A 16,538-nucleotide genomic window follows, 5' to 3' on the forward strand; every position below is an offset into this window, starting at 1 on the left:
TGTTCATTTCTTCTGTAAATGGTCCATACTTTCTCATATCTTGCATGCATCACAATTTTTGGTTGAAAATTTTTGGTTGACACTTTGACTCTTACAGTAACTCTTGAAATCAGACTCTTCCTTCTGCTTGGGGTTTGTTTTGGTTGCTTGGGGTTTGTTTTGGTTGCTTGGTGTTTGTTTGATGACTTTTCTAAACTACTTTTGGCAAGTCTATTCTTTATCACATGTGGTCTTTGAAGTCTGTTCCTTTGACTTATATTCGGCTAGTATTTAGACAGAGATTTCCTTCAATGCAAGAGGAGAGAGAGAGAGAGAAGAAAAAGAAACCCAGAAAAACAAATCAAAATCTCAAAATCTCTCCCAGTCTTTGCAGATTGGTTCTGTCCTGGGCACTCACTCATCCAGGCCATTTGCAACTCTACCTTAGCCTTCACTTCATACTTGCACTGAACTTAGACAACCACCAGAGGTGCAGGCTCAGAGTCTTCTGAGGTCTTTCTGAGCATGTATCCTGCCCTGAGCACGTATGGGGCTTCCTAAACTCCCCAATACACAAAGGCACTTTTGAATGCCCTAATTTTCCATAGGATCTTAGTTTTTCCCCATGCTTTGGTGCTCTGTTGTGTGCCTCCACTGTAATCCTTTGCCCCAGACAGCTGAGATTGCTCATTAATCTTGCAATGCCTGTGCTTTGTAATATTAATGCTTTTCTGCTCTGAGTTCTGAGCTAGGTGAAACCAAGACAAGTGCCTGGGGTCTGTCCTACAGGAAGGCCTTAGGATAGAAAAGACAAACACATTATTTTTGAATAAGGTCTTCTCTGTTCTTTCCAGTGCTAGGGAACAGGGTCCCTCCCTGAGTGAGAAACGTACATGGTCAGTGGTTGCTGCACCAGAGTTAGGAGAATTTCTTCCATATTAGATAGACAGATTTATATACTTTCCCATGGAAGATTAAGGAACTGAAATCTAAGATACATGAAGAAATTGTAAGTGGAAAGACCACTTAGTGGTTGGTTTACAACAGTATTATAAGTGATAGGGTGATAGAAGTGTGGTAAGTGATTAGGATAATATTCTGCATAGTAAGAGAAACAGTTTGTATTTTTAGAAGAAAATTGCTTTAACATTTGCAAACTAAGGTAATGAGAATACAGTGAATTTCAAAATGCCTTTTTAATGACAATGTGTGAACTTGTTTTAATAAACCAAAATTTGTTGTTATTGTGTTAAGGCTATTTTATGTACACAGATATCCTTCAAGACCACTGCCAAATTAGGGAGGGTATGGGGCAAGGACACAAAAGACAGACACACAAAATGCTACAAAGCTTTCCTACCATTTTTAGTTGCCTGTTCCTTCATTCAACATTTTCTTAGGTGCTATAAACCTTTGACTGTTTTCCAGAGTTCTAAATAAAGTTGGTTCTGACAGCTTCCCTTTGGTTTTTGTGGAAATGGATTTTTGGTTTTTGGTTTTGGTGGATCTGCCTACTCTGCCATTTCCGCTGCCATCACTTGCACTGCACACCCTCCTGTGTGCCACCCTTGTTTCCAGGATGTTGTCATTCTGCTTAACATTACCCCAGTTCTTTCTCTCTAAAATGCCACCCATATGTGCCTGAGTTTGTAATAAAATTTTAGGGTAAAATAAAATTTAGGGTATCAGTTGGTGATTACATCACAGCACAATTATAGTAGGTAATCATGTTGACTGAAATATTTGGCTTCTCTGGTTTTTTTTGTTTTTTTTTGTTTTTGTTTTTGTTTTTTTTTGAGACAGGATCTTGCTGTGTCACCCAGGCTGGAATACAGTGGCATGATCAGAGCTCCCCGCAGCCTCAAACTCCTGGGCTCAAGCAATCCTCTTGCCTCAGCCTCCCAAAGTACTGGGATTACATGTGTGAACCCCCACACCTAGTCAGCTTCCTTGTTGTTGAACATCCTTTGGTTATTCCTCCCATTAGAAGGCCCCAGCAGCCACTCCCACTGTGCTATGGGTTTCTTTTTCATCTTTTCTGAATCCCCTAGTTTCCTTGTCTGAGTAGGTTCAGTAAAACCGAAAACAGAAAATAGAATCACCAGTAATCTTATTAGCCAATGATAGCAACTATTAACTGTTTGATACATACACTGTAAGATCTTTTAGTCATATATATAAGTAGGTATAAGTATGCATATATATATGCATATAAACACACATACATATGTGTGTGTGTGTTTTTCTTCAATAAAAATAAAATTGTAGTAAGGACTTTTTATTTAGATAAATATGTCATTTCAATGGCTATGTAATAGTTCAATTTTGGATATACAATAATTTAACCAGTGTCTTATTAATAAGCATTTAGTTATTTCCATTTATTCTCTATTATAAACATTGCAATGATGGCAACTATTTTAGAAGTTACAAGAATCTTAAAGTGTGTTTTCTTAAGTAGTTTTCTTTAAATATTTTCTTCTACAAGCTGGCACTAAGACAAGATAGTTTTGGATTGCCACCAAAGTTGGCAATCATCAATAAGTATCCAAAATATTTTAAACATTTTTCACCTTAATAGATGACACTCTAACTTCAATAAAACATGTCATTTCAGTTTCGAGTTCCTTTGTAGCCCACAAAGCCTTCATTCTGATCAAATGGATTCATTTATTTGGAGGGGCCTAGTGCATTGCTGCCTTCCTATGGTAGCACTTGCTGCTTTTCCTGGCTAAAGAAGCTGGAAATCACTCCTCTTTCTCACCACTGATCACATGTAATACAGAATTAAACGTTCAGCTCAAATCCTACTTGATCTATAATCTCTTCATGACCTCTCAGCATGAAGTGATTTGTCCTCTCATTAAAGTCCTTTACCACATATTTGTATCACTTTTGACAATTAAATATATACTGTCTTGTAACTTGCACTTTTGTGTTTTCAGATGTTTCAAATTTGCTTATTATTTCCCCTTTCTATAACTATAGAGCGTACTAAGAGGCTGTTGAAGGAAGAGATCAGTCTCACTGTCTTTGTAGCACTGTACCTTACACACAGGAGGAGCCTGGTAAATATTTTTGATTTACTACAATTACAGTAAATCACAGCCTTGTATTAGTAAAACTCTTGTTCAGTTCAATGCCTCTGCATATATAAGCACATAAAAAGAACTATTTTTAAAAAATCACTTTTATCAAGATATTAACATAAAACATTTGTTGCTGACTATAGAGTGGCATTGTTGTAACTGAACTATGTAATATTTAAATCAAAATTATATATTTAAGATTATTTCCTATGTTTTTACAACCTTTAAATTATCAATTAAAATTGTTTGCATAAAGGTTGAATTACTTACCTTGCAAAACCTTAAGCAGAAGCACAGAAATAACAGGAAAACATGAAGAAGCTTCATGTCGGAGGTGTTCGGGGTCTTTGTCTCTGCTGAGAACTCTTTTCCACTCCAGGTATTCTTTTGAAATTTAATTTTTAACCTCTGAAAAAATATTTCAAAAGAACAAACCTCCTAAAGAGCTTTGTACTTTTGAACTCTGAAAGAATTTGGCTGAAATCCAGAGAGATTTACCGTAATTGAAACCAAAAAATGGCCTTCCCATTAAAGAGCTGAGGGAGGTGACCAATAGGAACTTGTTTCCACCAGAAGAGACTGATTTCCTCCCACCCTGTTAATTGCAGTGACTCAATTCTGTATTCCAGGGAAGACAGAAATTATATTGGAAGCAATTTTTTGGGGTTTTTTTTGTACAGTAAAAATATAATTTTTTAAACTTAAGGTTGAAGACTAGGAGACAGTAAGAATAAAAGTAGACCATAGTGAAGGCTGCAAAATACATTTAAAACTCTAGAAACCAGCTTCTTTACCATGCATTTGTTGTGCTGTGATCAAATTGTATTTTTGGAGTACAAGAAATTTTAAAAACAAGTATTCTTGTGCCAGTACCAACTATCATGCAGGATTTATCTATTTATGAAATAAATCTGTGATAGCAGAAATGCTGACACAGTTGGGTTCATCAGAAGCAGACTTGAGACAGTGAGTGTGGGGTACAAGTGTTTGTTAGGGATCGATATCCATACAAGGAAGGGAGGGGAAGCAGGGGTGAACAGAGGTAGAAGTTGAACTGGAGTGAGTGTGACCTGTCACAGTGCCCCTGATTTCAGTATAAATGGCTGGGCCATTATATTCTGCCTTGCTTGGTCCCCTACTATATATTGCCCAGGAAGGGCATACAGTTAGGTGAGACAGTGTTCTTTAGCTAAGGCAGACACAGAAGGATCTGACAGTTATGTGCCATCAGGAGGAGGTATCTTCTGACTATATTCTTTACAGCCAGGTAGCAAGACCTTCCTTGACAAGGGTTCTGGGAAACTCATCTCTGTGTCTTTCAGAGTACATACTTGCACCTCTTAGATCTATGTTCCATATACACTCCAGGAGTGGCTCCTTAAACATTTCAGTGGGTCCCTATTCCTGAGAGAAAACTTAGAGGAGGAAGTTAATGGGAAAAACTACAGCTCCTACCCTTGCAGTTGATCTTGGGGCTGTAGTTGAAACTCACCCTTGGCCCCCTTCCTATCCATTTTAGATTCCCTTTACCTTGACCTCCCACCTCTGCTGGTCTCGGTGACTTACTGGATGACATGTCCTACACTCTCTTTCAGGAGTGGTCTGAGCCCCTGGTTACCTTTTGTCTCTCAGGCAAAAGTTGCCATTTGTATCCCTACTGTCACAAGAGGCAGGCTGGACATGGTGGCTCACTCCTGTAATCCCAGCACTTTGGGAGGTCAAGGCAGGAGGATTGCTTGAGGCCAGGAGTTTGAGATGAGCCTGGGCAACACAGGAAGAGGTTGAGGCTGCAGTTAGCCATGATTGCACCACTGCACTCTAGCCTAAGTGACAAAGAGAGACCCTCTCTTAAAAAAGAAACCAAAAAAAGCAAAAAATAAGAGGTACCCCAGTAGGTTATGTGGGTTCTACACATCTTCCTCCCTGCCCACATTATAGTAATAGCAGCCCTACTTCCTCGGAATGATCAGGGTCAATTACCCTTGTGGATTCTGACTCTTTCTTGCTAGTTCCTAGACACAAAGAGCCCAGTGTACACCAGGCAACAGCTCTGGTTTATAATTCCATGGGACTCTTGCTTGCCCCTGGTGAAAGTATAGTCCTTTGGAGACCAAGATAACGAACCCTGCAGAGTCTACAACTGTGGAGACAAGATGCACAAAGCCCCCAGTTGGTCAATGGGGGTGATGGTAAGTGTGGTAATTCTTGCCTTTATTCCTTGGTTCCCAGACCCAGGTATTCTTCCTATTGGGAACATAATGCTATATGAAAGTCTTTGATTGAATGTATATACTGCTTCCTGGAGGATAGCACCCCATTCTCACAAAGTTTTGCATTTGACTGGCACCTCAGCTCTGCCCTCAGCAGCCCATTATAACATTCTGTAAGTCCACCAGCTTCTGAGTGGTGTGGTATGTGATATGACCAGGGGATTGCATGATCACAGGCCCACTCCTGGGCCTGCTTTGCTGTAAAGTGGGCACCCTTGTCCGGCAGGATGTGATCTTTGCTAGATAATTAAGCACTCTATAATTCTCTGGATTATGGTGCTAATGGAGGCCCTGCAGGCAAGAAAGGCACACTCATAACCTCAAATATGTCTATTCCTGTAAGAATAGACCACTGACCCTCCAAAGAGTGAAAGAATCAGATGTAATTAATTTGCCACTAAGTGACTAGTTGGTCTCCTTGATGAATTGTGCCATCTTGTGGGGACAGTATTAGTGTCAGCTGCTGTCAGGTTGGGCATTTGTTAATGATAGGAGCTAGATAAGCCTCGGGGTCCGTGCTATTGGCCTCATGGGTGGCCTCTATCTCTGTTACCACGGTCACTTCATTCTTGTGCCCATCGTGCCAGCACTGGGGTGGCTGATGACTGAGACTCAGTCATTTTGGCTCAATCGTTTTGTTGAGCCAAACTGGTTGAGCCATTTTGTTGGTTATTTAGTGCCTTTTCTTTGGTGGATGCTTTCTGGTAGGCATTAACATGTGATACAAAGATTTTTTTTCTTTTTCTTTTTTCTCTCTCTTTTTTTTTTTTTTCTGAGACAGTGTCTCGCTCTGTCACCCAGGTTAGAGTGCAGTGGCGTGATCTCGGCTCACTGCAAGCTCCGACTCCCGGGTTCATGCCATTCTCCTGCCTCAGCCTCCTGAGTAGCTGGGACTACAGGCGCCCGCCACGATGCCCGGCTAATGTTTTGTATTTTTAGTAGAGACGAGGTTTCACTGTGTTAGCCAGGATGGTCTTGATCTCCTGACCTTGTGATCTACCTGCCTCGGCCTCCCAAAGTGCTGGGATTACAGGCGTGAGCCACCGCGCCTGGCCACGATACAAAGATTTTTATACTTCATGCCCAGTCCTGTATGTACACGTATCCATTCTAGATTCTCTTCACTCTGACCTCCCACCTCTGCTGATCTCAGTGACGTACCTGATGACATGACCCACGGTCTCTTTCAGGAGCGGTCTGAGCCCTTGGTTACCATTCACTTCTCAGGCTAAAGTTGCTGTTTGCATCCCAGAACTTTTTGCTCTTGATCTTTGAATATTTTTCATTTCAGGAACAAAAGATGATCAGGAAATCACTATTGCCTGTGATTCTATATAAGTCTAGCCTCAGGCCACCTCTCTTTCCACACGAAGTGGATGACCAGGTGTACCACCTGCAGCTCTGCCCTTTGGGAGGACTTTCTCTCACCACTGTCTTTCAAAATCACTCCAAAGTGTGGCTGTAAAGCCGCCTCTGTCTATTTTTAACTTGCCTATATACCAAGCCAACCCATCTGTAAACAAAATGTGACCTTTTCTCTCCTCCTTCAGCTGGTCATACCAGATTCCCCAGGGAGCTATAGGTGTGAGCTGAGGAAGGGCCATGAGTGCAACTGTTTGGATGCTGGGGACAGGGGCAGTCTGGGCTACCTGCTACCTGTTTATGCACGTTGCTCATACCTCTGGTCCTGTTTGTGTTTGGCTCTGGATGTCACACTTCTATCTTACAATACATTTTTCCTAGGCCTGCTTGTCCTTATACTTTGTGGGTCCATTTGGATCCAGATCATAATGGGCAGTTCTGGCCGTATGGTGATGTAGTGTCCTGTGATTCATTATTCTACATTTACCAGGAACCAGTAATATACAAATTGGTTTTTAAAAGACACACAATTCTCTGCTGCAGATGGCATGGCCTTGCTCCAGAACCCTGAGGTCCTATATTGTGGTTCTCCCACAGGATCTTCCTCAAACACCACACAGCATTTTTTCCCCCATCACTGAGACTTCTGATGCCATAGAGTCTGCTGGACCACTGCAGAAGCCATTTCTGCTTTGGCAGCTGGAGCAGTATTCCCTACTGCAGAATATTTGCTCCCAGAGTCCAAAAAGCCTCATCAGATTTTGTGCTTCCTTCTTTGTTAAAGAAAGTACAAGATACAATAATTTGTCTTTTACATTAAAGAGGATGTGCTAGCACGTTCCTGAACACTGGTTTCCTAAAAATTTTACCGATGTGCCAGGCTTTATTTCCTACCCTCTGGAGCACATCTGTCTTACCAAAGTATTTAGCATGCTACTTCCTCATCTCCTCTGATCAAGATAATGCTATCAATGGAAAAACAATGGTGTCTTATGGGAAATCCAGATGATCCAGATCTCTCCATATTATATTATGTCAGAAGGTGGCAGATAAGGCCTGGGAAAACTTTAAGTGTATATGTTGCCCATTCCATGTGAATGAGAACTGTTTCTGATCCTTTCTGATTAAAATGCCCCCTCTCTCTTGCTCCTACTCCAGCCATGTAATGCACGTGCTTTCCGTTTGCTTTCTGCCATGATTGTAAGTTTCCTGAGGCCTCCCCAGAACCGGAGCAGATGCCAGCATCATGCTTTCTGTACAGCCTGTGGAACTACGAACCAATTAAACCTCTTTTCTTTATAAATTATCCAGTCTCAGGTATTTCTTTATAGCAGTGCAAGAATGGACCAATACAGTAGTTAACAAAAAGAAAATGTAAAGTGCTCATGAGGACTGAAATTTTATTCAGTTTAAGTCTCTTTCCTCCTATGATCTCAATGAAAATAAATATAAAAATAAAAGTAATTCCATTGCACCACTGAAAAATGAAGAAGGATTCATTAATAGGACATAAACAGTGAGGAATTACTAGAATACATATAATAGACAGGAAAAGATTAACTGCAAAACTTAAAGGAGTTTAAGAAGTGTCAAATTCATATAGGTGACAACGAGATATCCAAAATAAGAAAGACCATAGGATAAATAGAAACAGTAGAATCTGAGATAAGTGATGGACTAAGTAATTAATAAATAAAGGGAAGAACATTTGAGCCAGTGCCCCACTCGGGGGTAACTTGAGCATTTACTCCAGGCTAAAGCCTACAGTAAGGCTCTCTATAGCACATGTTCTAACGCAGAACCCCTTGAGTGGACACTGAGGCAGAAGCAGAGAAGCATTCTAGATGACACCAGCCTCCATGAAGTTGAGGGAGTCTCTGAACTTAAGAGGCAAGCCATAGGCAAACCCCTGAGGCCTCATATCCCACCCTTCTCCTGCAGTCATTGAAGGCAGAGCTCTATAATCAGAATCTACAAAAGCAGAAGTACAGCACAATAAAAAGAAAAAGACCAACCTCACTTATGAATATAGATGCATAAACTCTAAACAAAATATTAGCAAACTGATACAAACAAAATCTTGAGTAGTATTCAGTAATCTTACCGTTAATAATAATACTTACTTGACAGCATATATATATATATATATATATATATATGGAGGCTAAGGCAAATAAATAATTATGCTAATGTCATAAGAATTTCAGGGTAAGACAAACACAAGTTTAAATTCAAAGAAATGGAAGCCCTGTAGTCTTAACTTTGAATTGGAAATATCACTATGACCCTCAGTTTTTTTTCTTTCTAAAAATAATTACCTTCTAGTTGTCCACTGTGTCCACTGATAGGGCCTAGAAGTCCTAACAATCCAGAAGCAGTGAGCACTCCTTAGTGGCAGATTGTCTTCTCTACTTACCATTTTCCATTTAAAAAACTAAGGCTCTTTGGAGAAAGGGCGATTCCACATCTGGGGCATAAAATGTAAAAGAAATATTTTGTACCAGAAAGCAAGGAAGCCATTGGAGGCTAGTTGGTGGTATTAAAATACTTGAAGGGGCTCTCAAAGATGAAATATTTTAAGCATTATAAGGAACAATGATAGCAAAAAATTGAAATAAAAAAGGAAATTTCTTTATTTCAGTTAATAATTGCAAAAGAAATGATAGAATTATCATATTACTATTTTGCACTACCTTATGAGCCAATGGATCTAGTGATGATCACCAACAGCTGCTAAAACCGTTAGGTGAAAAGCTGGCAGGGAACTCTAAGAGATTGATGAGGCTGATAACACTGATCCTACTGACTGATCTCATCTCCAAAGAGGGACAACCAGACATTATGTGCCTCTTCCTGGGACGGTAGGAAGTATTCTTGCAGGACAAAAGAAAAAAAGAACCTGAACACAATCAAGTCTCTAGATCTCACTATCAATTAACTATCAGTTTACGGGAAATATAGAGGATAGAAAAACAATTTATACCACCACAAGGATAAGAAATATTATGTGTCTCTTCATGGGACGGTAGGAAGTATTCTTGAAGGAGGAAAAAAAGAAAAGAAAAGAAAAGAACCTGAAAACAATCAAGTCTCTAGATCTCACTATCAATTAACTACCAGTTTATGGGAAATACAGAGGATAGAAAAACAATTTATACCACCATAAGGATGTAATCAGTGAGAAAGTAGAAAATTCTACATGACAAAAAGACTCAGTATTTTCAACAAATAAATGCCATGGGGGGGGGGGGCGGGAAAAAAAACAGGGAGAGGAAACTGACACAGAATAAAAGAAAATTAAGAGACATATCAATAAAATACAATGTATGGCCCTTCTTTGGATCTTCATTTGATTGATCCAATTATTAAATTACATTTTGAAATAACTTGGAAAAATTCCACATGGATATTCGCTAATACTAAGAAAATTTTTGTTAGGTGTGGTAATGGTACTGTGCTTATGTTTTTTAAAAAAGTCCTCTGCTGGAGATTTATGAACAGAATGTTTACTATAAAACACTCTAGCAATAATCATTTTAATAATAACAGTGAGGAAATAGGAGGAATAACATTTGCAAAAGGCTGAAGGTGTTGTACAGAGAGGTTCATTATATTGTTCTTTCAACTCTTGTTTATGTTTGAAATTTTCATAATAAAAACCAAATAAAAGAGAAAGTCATGAGTTCACATTAATATTTACAATTAATGGCACCTTGGCTAAGTACTTCTTTTTTTTTTTTAAGATGGAGTCTCACTCTGTCACTAGGCCAGAGTGCAGTAGCATCATTTTGGTTCACTGTAACCTCCGCCTCCCAGGTTCAAGCGATTCTCCTTTCTCAGCCTCCCTAGTAGCTGGGACTACAGATGTGTGCCACCATGGCCAGCTAATTTTTGTATTTTTAGTAGAGACGAGGTTTCACCATGTTGGCGAGGATGGTCTTGATCTCTTGACCTCATGATCCACCCGCCTTGGCCTCCCAAAGTGCTGGGATTATAGGTGTGAGCCATAGTGCCCAGCCTTTTTTTTTTTTAGTGGAGTCTCGCTGTGTTGCTGGAGTGCAGTGGCATGATCTTGGCTCACTGCAACCTCAGCCTCCCGGGTTCAAGTGATTCTCCTGCCTTGGCCTCCCGAGTAGCTGGGATTACAGGCCCATGCCACCAAGCCCAGCTAATTTTGGTATTTTTAGTAGAGAAAGGGTTTCACCATGTTGGTCAGGCTAGTCTCCAACTCCTTACCTAAGGTGATCTGCCCCCCTCAGTCTCCCAAAGTGCTGGGATTACAGGCGTGAGCCACCATGCCTAGCTTCGGCTAAGTACTTTTAAAATTTTGTTCTAATATAAAAATTTTCAGCCCTATTCCTAGCTACCAGCCCTCTTCTCTGTCATTAGCAATACAGTCTCCCAACTTACAATGGTTACACTGAGTAATTTTTCTACTTTACAATGGTGTGAAAGCAATAAGCATTCAGCAAAACCTGTATTTCAAATTTTAAACTTTGATCTTCTCCCTGGCTAGTGATATGCGTGCAATATTCTCTTATGATGCTGGGCAGCAGCAGCAAATGAGACTCTCCAGTGTGCTGTGCTGCCAGATGGTTTTGCCCAACTGTAGGCTAATGTAAGTGTTCTAAGCACCTTCAAGGTAGACTAGGCCACGCTATGATGTTCAGTATGTTACATATATGAAATGTATTTTCCACTCAGATATTTTCAACTCATGATGGGTTTATTGGGATATAACCCCATCATAAGTTGAGGAACATCTGTATCTCCTTACTGGGTATTTTAATTAGATGTCCTAACCTTCCAGTGAAACAACTGGATGGACACCTTCTTAGATCTTGAATACCACAACTAGACTGTGCTTAATATACTTTCTCTACCCCCATCTCTTTTATATTTTCTTTGTCTCTTTGACCATCATTCTATGACCATTTGTTGATAAGTAGGTTCTCAAGGCATGAGCAGAAATTCAAAGCACAGAGGAATTCAGTTCCGTTTAACAAATATTTATTGGGCATCAGCATCAATTTTATTCCAGGCACTGTACTAAGTGCTGAGGATACCAAAACAAAGAAGATGTAGTTCTCATTCTTCAGGAGCTTATACTCTAGCGTGAGTTTCTGCAGATGTCATTAGGGGTCTAGGAGCGGTTACTAGGGATTCCAGAAGAGATTGGAATTTTTTTTTTTTTTTTGCATTCTTTTGAACTTCTTTCTCCATGTAATGCCAACACTTGTAGTAATGACTAGTGATCAAACAACTCTGTTAGGAGTTTCGCTAGAGGTCATTCACAAACATGACAGTGCTCCACACAACTATGTTCATTTCATTGAGTCCATTCTCAGCTTTTGATGCAAACAGGGGGTGCTGTTGATGATTGGTGGGTGCTGAATTAAGGAGGGACAACAGGTTGAGGGAGAGGGAGAGACAATAGGTTGATGACATCAGCCTCTCCTTCCTGATTTACATTTCCTAATCTCCCCTGGCCTCCCCTTATTCACAGTCAACTGACAGGTAACGAGCTCTCCTGATGTAATAGACAATCAAAGACAACATTTTAAGGAAGCAATTTTAATGCCCCATAACTCAAATGCCTCCCTGTTGCTTTGCTAATGTTGTAAACGTTGCAAAACACGGTGTCACGCTCGTCCGTGTTCATGTGAAGAGTCCACCAACAGGCTTTGTGTGAGCAACAAGGCTGTTTATTTCACGTGGGAGCAAGTGGGCTGAGTCTGAAAAGAGAGTCGGCAAAGGGAGGTGGGGTGGGGCAGTTTTATAGGACTGGGATAAGCAGCGGAAAGTTACAGTTAAAGGTGGCTATCTATTGTCAGCAGAGGAGGGGGTCACAAGGTGCATGGTGGGGAGATCATAAGACCCATGGCCCAGAAGAAGAATGTCACGAGGTCGATCAATCAATCAGTTGGGCAGGGCAGGAACAGGTCATAATGGAATGTCTTAAGGTTGGTCAATCAGTTAAGACAGGAGCAGGCTGTTTCTCTTCCTTTGTAGTTTTCAGTTGACTCAGGCCATCTGGATGTATACACGCAGGCTTGGGCTCAGAGGCCTGACACATGGAGCTGGTAGGTTAAAAGTGAATTGCATTTGAAGATATCATTTTTAAAAAAAATTTCCTTGTTTAGTTTGCTTGTTTTATACTTTATTAGCATCTGTGTTTTACAAACATGACTTATAGTCCAATGTGGTGATTTTTGAAGATGAACTGGGAGATGGAAGAGAATTCTAAGTCTTAATAATTCTGATAAAGTTAGTAATGAAGAATCACAACTTATAAATGAAGCAATGGCTCCAGCAAAATTGAAAAGACACTTAACTGCAAACCATAGTAAAGGAGCAGATAATTTTACATGGCCTTTGGAAACCCAGAGTAAAGAATGTATTTATTTTTTTAAGTCACCTTCAGTAAAAAGGCCCAGAAAGCAAGTTATTTAGCAGAAGAACCTTTTGACTAGAAAAGGAAAAAGCCCCACAATTGATGGGACCTCACAATTTCAGCATGTATAATTACAGAGTCAGACGCCAGCATATGATGTAATGAGAAACTAAAACGGTTTCACTTTCAAAGTTTGATAAATTGATGTGATTGATGACATGTCACATAATGCTGCATAGCATCAAAAGAACCTAACAACTTCTTATCCAGGTTGATGAATCATCAGATTTCAACAACAAATGTCATAGAGCAGCATTTGCAAGATTTATAAATTACGGCAAAATTCAAGAAAATTTTTCTTCTATTAAACACTGCTGCAAAGAAGCAAAGGTAAAGATATATTTACTGTCTTCATATTGGAAAAAGAAGGTACCTCTTGGAAGAACTGTGTCAGTATCTATTTATGGTACCCTATCAACGATTGGTTCCCTCAGAGATTTCAATTCTCATTAAAATCCTGACATATTCACAACTCATTGCTTTCTTCCCAGAGAGTGCTGATGTCAGAAAGTTTTGGAGCAGAAATGAAAAAAGTTCTAGATGATGCTATGAAGATGACTTATCAAACATAGTGCAATTCACTTCTAAAAATTTTTTTAACTACGTGAAAACCTGGACAAGGCCCATATAAATCTCCTTCCACATGCATAAATCTTATGGCTTAGCAGATCATTTTGGGGGAATCCAGCTGGCATGTCATGTCAGTACTCAAGCACCCTGTAAAGAGGTCTGTATGGCAAGGAACTGGGGCTGGCAGTAGGCAGCATCAGCTTGCTAGGCATGTCAGTGAGCTCCCTGAGAAAAGGATCCTCTAGCCCTAGTCAAGTATTCAGTGGACTGCAGCCCCAGGTGATACCTTGACTGCAACCTTATGAGAGACCCTGGGTCAAAATCATCCAGCTAAGCTGCTCCTTAATTTCTGACCCACAGAAATTACGCAAAATAATGTTTATTGACACTACAGATTGGAGTGAGAGAAGGTAATACAGATTCTGCTCCTTAACAGGACGCTTGACCTAGAAAGTGAATCACAGAAATACATTCAAGAAAACAGTAGCCCAGATTTTACCAAATTCTTTGAAGATAAAGAATGGCTGTGGAAACCAGCATTTTTGGTTTTTTTTGCATTGCTATAAAGAAATGCCCAAGGCTAGGTAATTTATAAAGAAAGAGGTTTAATTGGCTTATGGTTCTGGAGGCTTTACAGGAAGCATGGTGCTGGCATCAGTTTCTGGTGAGGTCTCTAGAAGCTTACAATCATGGCGGAAGGTGATGGGGAGCCAGCATGTCACATGGCAAGAGTGGGAGCAAGAGAGAAATAGAAGAGGTCACAGACTCTTAAAACAACCACATCTCAAGTGAACTGAGTGAAAACTCACTTATCACCAAGGGGATGGTGCTAAGCCATTCATGAGAATTCTGCCCCCAATGATCCAATCACCTCCCACCAGGTCCCATCTACGACACTGGGAATCAAATTTCAGCATGAGATTTGGAGGGAACAAACATCCAAACCATATCACCTACTTAACAGACATTTTCATCACATGAACTAGTTGAACAAGGATCTTCAGGCCCTGGAGAAAATCGTTTTACTGCGAGTGACAAGATTTTTGGGTTTAAATAAATATTGAATCTTTGGAAAAGTTATATTGCAAAAAGAGATCTTGAAATGTTTCCACTGCTGCTTGGACTTTAGAATAAGGAAGTCTCAAGTCTTACCGAAAACCACCATGGGGAATTGCAGAACAAAACCGAACAATATTTTCCTTCCCCTAGAACACAACTACGTGAGGAACCCTTTCCTTGAATCTTCTCAGCCTGAGCACCTGGCTTTGAGAAAAGAGGAAGAACTTTGTGAATGTATGACTGTAGATATAAGATGAAATGTACTTATTTGTGTTTCTCCTTTTTTTTTTTTTTTTTTTTTTTTTTTTTGAGACAGAGTCTTGCTCTGTTGCCCAGGCTGGAATGCAGTGGCGCGATCTTGGCTCACTGCAACCTCCGCCTCCCGGGTTCAAGCGATTCTCCTGCCTCAGCCTCCCAAATAGCTAGGATTACAGGCGCCCGCCACCACGCCCGGCTAAGTTTTGTATTTTTAGTAGAGACAGGGTTTCACCACGTTGGCCAGGCTGGTCTTGAACTCCTGACCGCAGGTGATCTGCCTGCCTCAGCCTCCCAAAATGCTGGGATTACGGGCGTGAGCCACAGCACCTGGCCTGATCTGTGCTTCTACAAGTTTTGGATTTCCGAGAAAGAAGAGCAGCCTGACGTTTTTAAGAAAGTAATAAACATTTTGACATACTTTTAAACTTCTTGTTCAAGCAAGCTTTTTCTTACTAAGTTTTAAGAATAAAGACAAAAATCATCTCATTTCAGTTGAAAATGCAATCTGTGTGTGACAATCTCAAGTTCAATTCAGAATTGAGCAAATACACAGCAAAAGACAAGCAAAGGTTTCACACTAAATAGGTAATTTTCATTTTTTGTTTCAAAAATAATACACTTATATAGGCCCATAAAAAGACCAACATTCGTTAAAATCAAATTGCAGCATTTACTAAACTAAAAGAAAAAGAACAAGTAAAGTTTCCTCTCTCACTTATTTTGTTGTTTGTTTGTTTTGAGACCAAGCCTTGGTCTGTCGTCCAGGCTGGAGTGCAGTGGCGTGATCTCGGCTCACGGCAACCTCCGCCTCCCGGGTTCAAGCGATTCTCCTGCCTCAGCCTCCCGAGTAGCTGCGATTACAGGCGTGTGCCACCATGCCCGGCTGATTTTTGTATTTTTAGTAGAGAAGGGGTTTCACCGTATTGGCCAGGCTGGTCTCGAACTCCTGACCTCAAGTGATCCATCCGCCTTGGCCTCCCAAAGTGCTGGGATTACAGGCGTGAGCCACCGCGCCCCGCCTACAAAAGTATTTTAAAATCCCATTTACAATAACCCTCTGAATTAGATAGGTACCAAGTTCCACCCTCTTCTAAACACGAGATCAAATATCAAGGTAAGGTCTCAGAGGGTTTGGGTGTAAAAGACTCCAACCAAATTTAATAAACGGGAAGTCATTACCTTTATTTGTGAGAGAAGCTTTGGAGAATGTGGGGGAAGCTGATGTCAAATATAAAGGGCTTAAAGAGAGAAAAGGGAGAGGAGCTTCCAGCACAGTCCAGTTCACAGCCCGTCGGTGCTCAAAACATACTTGAATATCTGGTACAAAAGATAAAAATGATGGTTTGGTTTTCTATAAGACAGCATAGTTTCTTTAAAATTACACACACACATGCATTGCTTTTCTTCCTTTAATTAGTTGAGACCATAGGACAAAAGAAGAGGCATAGTTGAGCGCGTAATGGTGCGAAAATCAAAAGGTTGGGAAGAAACAAGAAA

The 16,538-nt window shown here is 40.3% G+C and overlaps 1 protein-coding gene across 5 annotated transcripts in view; it reads right to left on the bottom strand.

Annotated features, from left to right (window-relative positions):
- Nucleotides 1-16,538, bottom strand: part of CFI (complement factor I) — a 77,202-nt gene that overhangs the window by 60,323 nt on the left and 341 nt on the right. For 2 of the 5 annotated variants that reach the window (XM_063705463.1, XM_019025329.3), the window contains exon 1: nt 3,339-3,649. In XM_063705463.1, coding sequence (XP_063561533.1) covers nt 3,339-3,395 — 57 coding nt within the window. In that variant the 5' untranslated portion in view covers nt 3,396-3,649. Of the gene's footprint in view, nt 1-3,338; nt 3,650-16,220; nt 16,359-16,538 lie in introns of those variants that run through there. The other 3 variants (XM_019025328.4, XM_055385731.2, XM_055385732.2) reach the window with 2 other exon arrangements.

The sequence above is a fragment of the Gorilla gorilla genome, chromosome 3 (assembly GCF_029281585.2).
Source record: "Gorilla gorilla gorilla isolate KB3781 chromosome 3, NHGRI_mGorGor1-v2.1_pri, whole genome shotgun sequence".
NCBI lineage: Eukaryota > Metazoa > Chordata > Mammalia > Primates > Hominidae > Gorilla > Gorilla gorilla.